Source organism: Gobius niger, assembly GCF_951799975.1.
Source record: "Gobius niger genome assembly, chromosome: 5".
Taxonomy (NCBI): domain Eukaryota; kingdom Metazoa; phylum Chordata; class Actinopteri; order Gobiiformes; family Gobiidae; genus Gobius; species Gobius niger.
In genome coordinates, this window is record NC_136856.1 from 41,234,104 (window position 1) to 41,243,824 (window position 9,721).

At 39.8% G+C, this 9,721-nt stretch overlaps 1 protein-coding gene across 1 annotated transcript; it reads left to right on the forward strand.

Annotated features, from left to right (window-relative positions):
- Nucleotides 1–251: 251 nt before the first annotated feature.
- cenpu (centromere protein U) lies at nucleotides 252–5,747 on the forward strand (the record flags this gene model as incomplete). The annotated part of the gene is made up of 8 exons (XM_079556551.1): nucleotides 252–260; nucleotides 420–507; nucleotides 2,600–2,708; nucleotides 2,781–2,859; nucleotides 3,301–3,348; nucleotides 3,673–3,734; nucleotides 5,353–5,509; nucleotides 5,640–5,747. Coding segments are annotated over 8 exons (660 nt in total), but the record flags the coding sequence as incomplete, so codon positions are not given.
- Nucleotides 5,748–9,721: the final 3,974 nt, after the last annotated feature.

Genomic DNA, 9,721 nt, shown 5'->3' on the forward strand with positions numbered 1-9,721 from the left:
GGAAAAGTAACTTAACTCTGATTACTTGTTTGGAAAGAGTAACGCGTTAGATTACTAGTAATCCGGTTACAGTAATCCGTTACCAAGTACTTAGTTACTGTTATCTCTGCTGACTCTAAGATACGATAAGTCGCTCCCTGGAATAGAAAGAAAACAGCATGTCTTCACTCACAGTCACTTCTCTTCAGGAGGCGTCAGACGGAGGCGTTTCTCCTCAGACCCGCAGAGACGTGTTCACATCTGACGACGAGGGAAGCTGGGTACGAGCTCTCACTTCCTGCTTCATATTTAAACTCACAACAGTTCAGGCTGATTTTGTGCTTGCATAAGTTTAACACAGACCTTACTACCTAACATCCTTGTGGATGTTGTTGCTTGATTCTCACAAAATAAAATAATTCTTTAATTTTGTAAATCAGAAACCAAGTCCGAAGAAACATAAAGCCAAAGGTTTTGGTCCAACCAGATCCAGAACATCCTCCTCTGACAAATCCAGAAAGTCCTCAGGTAAAAGCGAACTTCTCTTTCTTAGTTTAAAGGTCAGACTTCAGATGATCCTGGTGTAGTTTAGTTGTACAGGGCTTAAAGTATTTCCGGCTTGAGAGCAGGTCCGGCCTCTGGCGCAAGCAAATTATTTGTCCCGTTTTTCTGTGCATTTGTGAAAAACTCGCTTTTCCCGCATTTCTCACGGTCCGTGAATGCATCTCACACACAGCCTCGCTGTTACGTGATTCCTCTGAAGCCAAAACAACTGCCAAGCGGATGCTGTAGGTGGTGTTAATGCTTATTTACAACTTTAGACACGTAGAAGAAGCGGCGATGGGCAGGTGAAGATAGGCCTTTTGTTATGGGTTAAGTTTGTCCAAATGGACGCTATGACCAGACGAGTGAGAATCATCGAATAAAGAGTTGAAGAGCAGCAGGTTCTACGACTGATCCACAGTGAGATTATTTACTTATTCTGTGAGAACAGTCGGGCTAACGGGGTCGCATCACCCGCGCTAAAATAACCACTAAAAGGCTCTGTCGCTCTCATGAATTCATTCCCTGCATTGGATCTGTCCATCCCCGGTGCCCCGCACCAGAGCCCGGTGTCGGACCCGCCCCGTGCCTCCTTCTGCAGCCGTGAGACAGGTGTGCACGGTGAGACAGGTGTGCACGGTGAGACAGGTGTGCACGGTGAGACAGGTGTGCACGGGAAAGACACATGCTATAAAACCCCCCCGAGCTGCTGCCGCTAACCCGCTGTTAAAAGGGAAACGTAACGCCTACGTATTGAACAGAGCCTCGTCACAAAGACCAGATGTGAGTGTGTTTGTTCCGCAAACGACGCACACAGTGGCGTGAACGCGCACACGTGTCAGTGTGAGCCGGTGTTGACCCACTGGACACAAGCTGAAAGTGGCTCCAGGTCATTATTTTACAGCAGTTTTCCTTTAGGCTCAGTCCCAATAGCTCCAGCCAAATCTAACAGCCTGATTAACAAACATGTATGACACTTTACTTTACTTTTACTAGATTTTGTATCTTGTATTTTACCTCCCATATATTAAGTGTTTACACAAATTGGAAATAAATTAGGTCCAAATGTAGAGTAAATGTGTAATAAAAAAATATTGGCCTAGGCTACATTGCCTATATACAGTAGCCTCTATCTAATGCTTTTTTTCTTGTAAAGTACTGATAAGAGAACCGTTAAAGTCCCGGATCGATAAGGAGTATCGGTAAAAGTCCTGGTTGAGCCACAGAAAGTTCAGGCTCAGGATTTTTTTTCACTTTAAGTCCTGGTTGTAGTCCCGCTTTATTCTTCTTTCTGACCTGTTTTGGATGTTTATTGCCTGTTTGGACGACATTTAGACGGGTATTATCCTCCTGTCATTTCACTGCGGTTAATCAGGCGTATCTTTTGGTATCTTTTCGTATCTTTTGGTATCTTTTCGTATCTTTTGGTATCTTTTCATATCTTTTGGTATCTTTTCGTATCTTTTCGTATCTTTTCGTATCTTTTCGTATCTTTTCGTATCTTTTCGTATCTTTTCGTATCTTTTCGTATCTTTTGGTATCTTTTGGTATCTTTTCGTATCTTTTCGTATCTTTTGGTATCTTTTCGTATCTTTTCGTATCTTTTCGTATCTTTTCGTATCTTTTGGTATCTTTTCGTATCTTTTCGTATCTTTTGGTATCTTTTCGTATCTTTTGGTATCTTTTCGTATCTTTTGGTATCTTTTCGTATCTTTTCGTATCTTTTCGTATCTTTTGGTATCTTTTCGTATCTTTTCGTATCTTTTCGTATCTTTTCGTATCTTTTCGTATCTTTTCGTATCTTTTCGTATCTTTTGGTATCTTTTGGTATCTTTTCGTATCTTTTCGTATCTTTTCGTATCTTTTCGTATCTTTTCGTATCTTTTCGTATCTTTTCGTATCTTTTCGTATCTTTTCGTATCTTTTCGTATCTTTTCGTATCTTTTCGTATCTTTTCGTATCTTTTCGTATCTTTTTGTATCTTTTCGTATCTTTTCGTATCTTTTCGTATCTTTTCGTATCTTTTCGTATCTTTTCGTATCTTTTCGTATCTTTTCGTATCTTTTCCTCGCTGAAGGCAGTGGATCCCAGCCTGACAAAGGGAGACGGAGGAAAGTGAAGCGATCGGGCGTCACAGCGCTGGACGTGGTTCTGGACGAGTTCTTGGACTTCTTCCAACAATACAAGTCAGTTCATTTATTCATTAATTCAGCCCCATTTCACACACTTTATTCAATAACAGTGTTGAATGATTTCAGGGAGACGGTGGAGTCCAGCGCCGTGAAGAAGGCTCTGGACTTTTTTGCCTCGAATGTGGAAGAACAACTCACAGAGCAGGTTCGTTCTGAAACCGCGGTCTCACGAGGCCCTCTGGTGGTTCTGAAGGGGAAATGCAATATGAGGGCGCTGGTCTTTTTGTTTCCTTCAGCTGTTTAGCCCCTTAACCCGCGCTTTAACCCAGCACATGGTCTCCAGTTTGGCTTTACCGAAATTTAGAGGCAAAAGAGCGACAAACATAGGACTGAATGTGATGAAAAAGCCACAAAAACGCAACAAAAAAACCTTAAAGAAAGTCGAGAACACGACATAAAAACGTCCAAAACTCTGCAAAAGAGCGACGGTGACTTGCAGGAAAAGCAACAACACAAAAAACTGCATCAAATACATGAGAAACTTGCACTTAAAACTTTCCTGTCTATTTCCCCTCATTCCCCAGTTTGATTGAATATTTCTGAAGATTTTCTGAAGATTTTGTTTTCATGACATGTTTTCCTCCAGATCTCCTCCAACAAACGGCTGAAGTCTTTGACCAGAGAAAACTCTAAGGTGACGCATCAGCAGCTTCACTCTGACCCAGACGAGCTGCAGAACCGTGTTTTCTCTAAACCTTTTCTGTTTTGTTGAACCGTGTTTACTCTAAACCTTTTCTGTTTTGTTGAACCGTGTTTACTCTAAACCTTTTCTGTTTTGTTGAACCGTGTTTTCTCTAAACCTTTTCTGTTTTGTTGAACCGTGTTTACTCTAAACCTTTTCTGTTTTGTTGAACCGTGTTTTCTCTAAACCTTTTCTGTTTTGTTGAACCGTGTTTACTCTAAACCTTTTCTGTTTTGTTGAACCGTGTTTACTCTAAACCTTTTCTGTTTTGTTAAGACGGCCTCAGCGATCCACACCAAGAGACAGAGACTTTTGGACGCCAAGAACGAGCTCATAAAGTGAGGACAAAATCATGTTTTACTTATTTGCCAGTAACGAGTTCAAGAACGTGGTTTGTTTGTTTATCAAGAGTTCGAAACACTCGGGCCCACCTGCTGATGTCATGAGGTGATCTCAGTTCTAAAAGGATCGTTTTCCTCACGTTGTCGCCTTTTTTAAAACTTTAATTATTTTTTGTCACTTTTCTGTTGCTTTTTTGTTGCGTTATCGTCACACATTTTTGTTGCATTTCCTTCCTCTTTTGTTTGTCACTATTTTGACACTTTTTCAAGAAGCTTTGAAAGTAGATTTGGGTGAAAACAAACTGGAGTAAATGTGCTCGGTTTAAAAAGCATTAGATTAGATTTACACTAGGGATGCACTTTTTCTAAATCCGATACGAGTACTTTGATTGAAGTACTTGCCGATACCGATACGAGTACAAGGCATTTTCTTTAACAGACTTTCTGAAGTGAACAGACGGTTTACAGACTTTTTCACAGCAGATTGTTTTGTAATTAGTTAATTTACACATTTACATTTCCTTGAGTAAAGTCGGCGACACTTTTAAGAGAAGTTTTATCAGAATTGTACAGATGCCGTTTTAATATGTTTGTTCAATATCATCATATGTTTGTATATTATTTAATGTTTATTACACTGTCTGTCACAGACAGAACAGCTCATGTCCAAAAGCTCCTCAGTGCTTGTGCTTTATTCATTTATGTGTTTTTATTTGACAATAGTATTGAGATGTTACTTATTACTGCAGATAAATCTCTCTTTTCTGAGGACTTTGTAGTCGCTGGGTTGGTTTTTCAGATGAATAAACCTCTGGGCATAAAACAGCGTAAGAATCGCCAGAACTGTTAGTCACGAGTTAGCGGCTAGTTAGCAACATTAGCATCATTAGCCAGTATCTTGTAAACTCTGCAGACGCTGCAGCGCTAACAACATTTAGCTCTGGTTAAATCCAGCTCAGACTCTGGTTTAGGGAGAGTCGTCTGTAATAAAGTCAGCTCTATGTGGATTATTGTGTTTCCACCAAACAATTCTCCAGTTTGTTGCTGTTTTCTTGGAGCCCCGGCCACGTCAGGTGGTATCGGTTTCTGGTATCGGGACCCCATTAATGAGTACAAGCATGTGTAATCGGTGCATCCCGAATTTAAACTGGCATTAAATCTAAATTTATAGGAAAATTATGACGTTATTCAACATTTTAACTGTACAAGTTCATCAAAAATAGCTAAATTCTGGTAAATTAATTAAAAAATAATAATAATATTGCCTGAAATTGACCACATTCTTTTGTTAAAAAGTTGCTAGTTTTGTCTAAGACTTCGTGGCTTTAAAATATCGCATCACAGCATTACAAATGTCTTGATAATTTCTGTTTTGAGCCTTATTCAAACTGCTTCACTCACTCTTGCTGTGAGGATGAAATCCAGGCTGAAATGCTTTTATCTTCCTTTATCCTTCAAGTTTTAAGAAGAAGTAGTTTAATGTAGCTGAATCATGCATTATATTCATTCCAAACTGCTCAAATGGTGCAAACTAACGAGGTGTGAATAATCCGAGTGAATCTGGTCCTGGCGAGTTCGGCAGCTTTTAACGAACGGCTGAATGTGTTATTTCCAGATCGGAGCGACGGCTGTGGCTTCTGCAAAAGGAGAAATCTGAGCTGGAGCAAAAGTCGGAGGATTTGAAACGAAGCAAAACGTTCCTCCACAACATTCGAGAGCTCAACGCACGCTACCTGAAGCACCGGCGGAAGCACCCGGAGGACAAGGAAACGGTGCGGACTCGCTTTGGGCTGATTTATGTTAGAAAGACTAAAACAGACATTCTGGTTGTATGTACAGTCTGTTTTAATCTCTCTGTGTTGTATTGACTTCTTCTTCTTCTCTTTGTGTCGCCCTCTTCAGTTCGGCGCCTCCAGTTTACCGGCTTTGCTCATCGAGGCCACACACGTCCAAACAACAGAACTGCAGCTGATCGACGACCGACTCGAAAACGCTGGAGAAGAAAAGTAGCACAGTTTGTCGTAGAATCTGTCGCTCTTATTCAGTTGTGTTATAAATGTGTTCACAGCTCTGTTTTATTATTCAACTTGTATTTAAGCCACAATATATCGTAACGTCACTAAAGTCTTCATCAGATCAACACCTTTTTGACAAACTCAGCAAAAATGCACTGAGTTTAAAAGTGTAAAAGTTCTAGTTAAAGTCGCACTGCGTAACATTTTGGACTGTACTGTTTCCATCAGTACAAAACATGTTTCTAATGACCTGCTCGACACAGAAAAGGCTTTTCTGCAGTGGGTCATCAGAGAATGGATTTGGATGAGGACCGAACCTGACTTTAGTCACATCTCCATGGAAACGAGCTGGAGACGCCCCCACTCCGGTAAAGTCATGTCCTGTCTGTGTGTGAGCTGAGCCGCTCACAGCAAAACCACGTGTTTGTTTGAGGTGTTTTTCAATAAAAAAAAAGCTTGTGTTTCAATTTTGTTTTTTGGGTAAAATTCTCCGCGGTGTGGCTTTAAAGTTTCAAACTTGTTTTAAAGTTTCAAAGGGCCAGATCTTGTGCCCGGGGCGCGGGTGAGCTTAGAGGAGGTGAAGCTCTGACAGGAGCTGACTTTCATTTCCTCGTTTCCATCGCGCTGCCTTGTGTTCTTCCTTAAAGGGACTATACGGAGTTTAAAGATGGAGTATTTTCCTCCCCCACATGTTCCTCCATGTCCTCATGTGTAGAACGAGCTCAGACCTGTTCACCACAACTGCCTCTAAAATCCTGCCCTGTCACTCAGAAAGGTGTTACTTCGCGTCAGAAGTGCCGTCATGCACGAGCTTAATATAGAACCTGCAGTTACACGTATGACCTGAGGTGGCAGTAGTGAGTATAAAATGACTAATTAGCATCTAGTCCCTTTAAAGGAACAGTCCAGCGTTTTTCCATACGTAGATATGTTCTTACCTGAGCTGTGCCGAGTTCTTTAGGACCTGTCTGATCTTCAGTCACGTAAACACAGCGCAGACGGCGTTAGCATTTAGCCTCTCCCTCTCTCCTCTATAGCTCCAAAACAGGTCAAGATAGAAGCTACCAAGCTCTTCCACGTTTCCCCTATTTAAATATGGTTACGTGAAGTGTTCCACTACAAAGTATAATTACACAAAACTAAACAATGTGGATTTTCTAAGCGGATAAAAGGGGGAACTATATTGTAAGGCGTAATAATACCAGGAGTAGTTTGCAAAAGAAATAAAAACAGGCCACGTCATGTGATCTGCTTCATATAGAGGTTTATCATGTCTGAGTCAGATAGTCCAACACTTGTGTCTGTGTCAACTTTGAATTTATATCATTTTATTCAAACATTTTCAAATTGCACTGCAACAAAGAACCACATTTGTTTATTGGGCCACAATAAACAAATGTGTATATATATATATATATGTATATATATATATATGTATATATATATATATGTATATATATGTATATATATATATATACATATATATATATGTATATATATATACTTACATATACACACAGTAATGACTTGTATCTCCTCCTGTCATATCCTGTCCTGGTCACGTGCTCAGTAGTAAAATAAACAGGCACAGGCCCCGCCCACAGCTGAATCCCTGGCTTCTGATTGGCTCAGACTTCGCATCTGAACTTCGCTCTTCCTGAACATTTCCTTCCTTGTAAAGTGTTTCAAAGCTTCTCAAAGTCACAGAACCGCCCTGTCATCGCCTGATCAGCTCCAGAGGTGCGGACATTAGAACAGCTGCTGACACTCCAGAGGTGCGGACATTAGAACAGCTGCTGACACTCCAGAGGTGCGGACATTAGAACAGCTGCTGACACTCCAGAGGTGCGGACATTATAACTTTACACACTTTCTAACAGCTTCTCAGTTAAAGGTTTGATTTACTTCAGCGTTTACTAAAGCTAGTTAGGCAGGTTATCAAAGGTGAGTTGTTACAACTTGTACCTGGGGAGTCACTGTGGAAGTCCAGCCTGAGTCACGGTTAAATAAGCCTTAAACGCTACAAAAGCCACTGTGTGTAAATGATGGTCATTATCTGATGAAAATGTGATTTGTGATGTTTGTACAACTACCTGAGGCATCATTAGTCTGACATGTGGGAGGAGCTCATTATCTATGCTAGTGATTAGCCTGGTTAAACTATATCTATGCTAGTGATTAGCCTGGTTAAACTATATATCTATGCTAGTGATTAGCCTGGTTAAACTATATATCTATGCTAGTGATTAGCCTGGTTAAACTCTATCTATGCTAGCGATTAGCCTGGTTAAACTATATCTATGCTAGTGATTAGCCTGGTTAAACTATATCTATGCTAGTGATTAGCCTGGTTAAACTATATCTATGCTAGTGATTAGCCTGGTTAAACTATATCTATGCTAGTGATTAGCCTGGTTAAACTATATCTATGCTAGCGATTAGCCTGGTTAAACTATATCTATGCTAGTGATTAGCCTGGTTAAACTATATCTATGCTAGCGATTAGCCTGGTTAAACTATATCTATGCTAGCGATTAGCCTGGTTAAACTATATCCATGCTAGTGATTAGCCTGGTTAAACTATATCTATGCTAGCGATTAGCCTGGTTAAACTATATCTATGCTAGTGATTAGCCTGGTTAAACTATATCTATGCTAGTGATTAGCCTGGTTAAACTATATATATGCTAGTGATTAGCCTGGTTAAACTATATCTATGCTAGTGATTAGCCTGGTTAAACTATATATATGCTAGTGATTAGCCTGGTTAAACTATATCTATGCTAGTGATTAGCCTGATTAAACTATATCTATGCTAGTGATTAGCCTGGTTAAACTATATCTATGCTAGTGATTAGCCTGGTTAAACTATATCTATGCTAGCGATTAGCCTGGTTAAACTATATCTATGCTAGCGATTAGCCTGGTTAAACTCTATCTATGCTAGCGATTAGCCTGGTTAAACTATATCTATGCTAGCGATTAGCCTGGTTAAACTCTATCTATGCTAGTGATTAGCCTGGTTAAACTCTATCTATGCTAGCGATTAGCCTGGTTAAACTACATCTATGCTAGCGATTAGCCTGGTTAAACTCTATCTATGCTAGCGATTAGCCTGGTTAAACTATATCTATGCTAGCGATTAGCCTGGTTAAACTCTATCTATGCTAGTGATTAGCCTGGTTAAACTCTATCTATGCTAGCGATTAGCCTGGTTAAACTACATCTATGCTAGCGATTAGCCTGGTTAAACTATATCTATGCTAGCGATTAGCCTGGTTAAACTATATCTATGCTAGCGATTAGCCTGGTTAAACTATATCTATGCTAGCGATTAGCCTGGTTAAACTATATCTATGCTAGCGATTAGCCTGGTTAAACTATATCTATGCTAGTGATTAGCCTGGTTAAACTATATCTATGCTAGTGATTAGCCTGGTTAAACTATATCTATGCTAGTGATTAGCCTGGTTAAACTATATCTATGCTAGCGATTAGCCTGGTTAAACTATATCTATGCTAGTGATTAGCCTGGTTAAACTATATCTATGCTAGTGATTAGCCTGGTTAAACTATATCTATGCTAGTGATTAGCCTGGTTAAACTATATCTATGCTAGTGATTAGCCTGGTTAAACTATATCTATGCTAGTGATTAGCCTGGTTAAACTATATCTATGCTAGCGATTAGCCTGGTTAAACTATATCTATGCTAGTGATTAGCCTGGTTAAACTATATCTATGCTAGCGATTAGCCTGGTTAAACTATATCTATGCTAGTGATTAGCCTGGTTAAACTCTATCTATGCTAGCGATTAGCCTGGTTAAACTATATCTATGCTAGTGATTAGTCTGGTTAAACTATATCTATGCTAGTGATTAGCCTGGTTAAACTATATCTATGCTAGTGATTAGCCTGGTTAAACTATATGCTAGTGATTAGCCTGGTTAAACGATATCTATGCTAGTG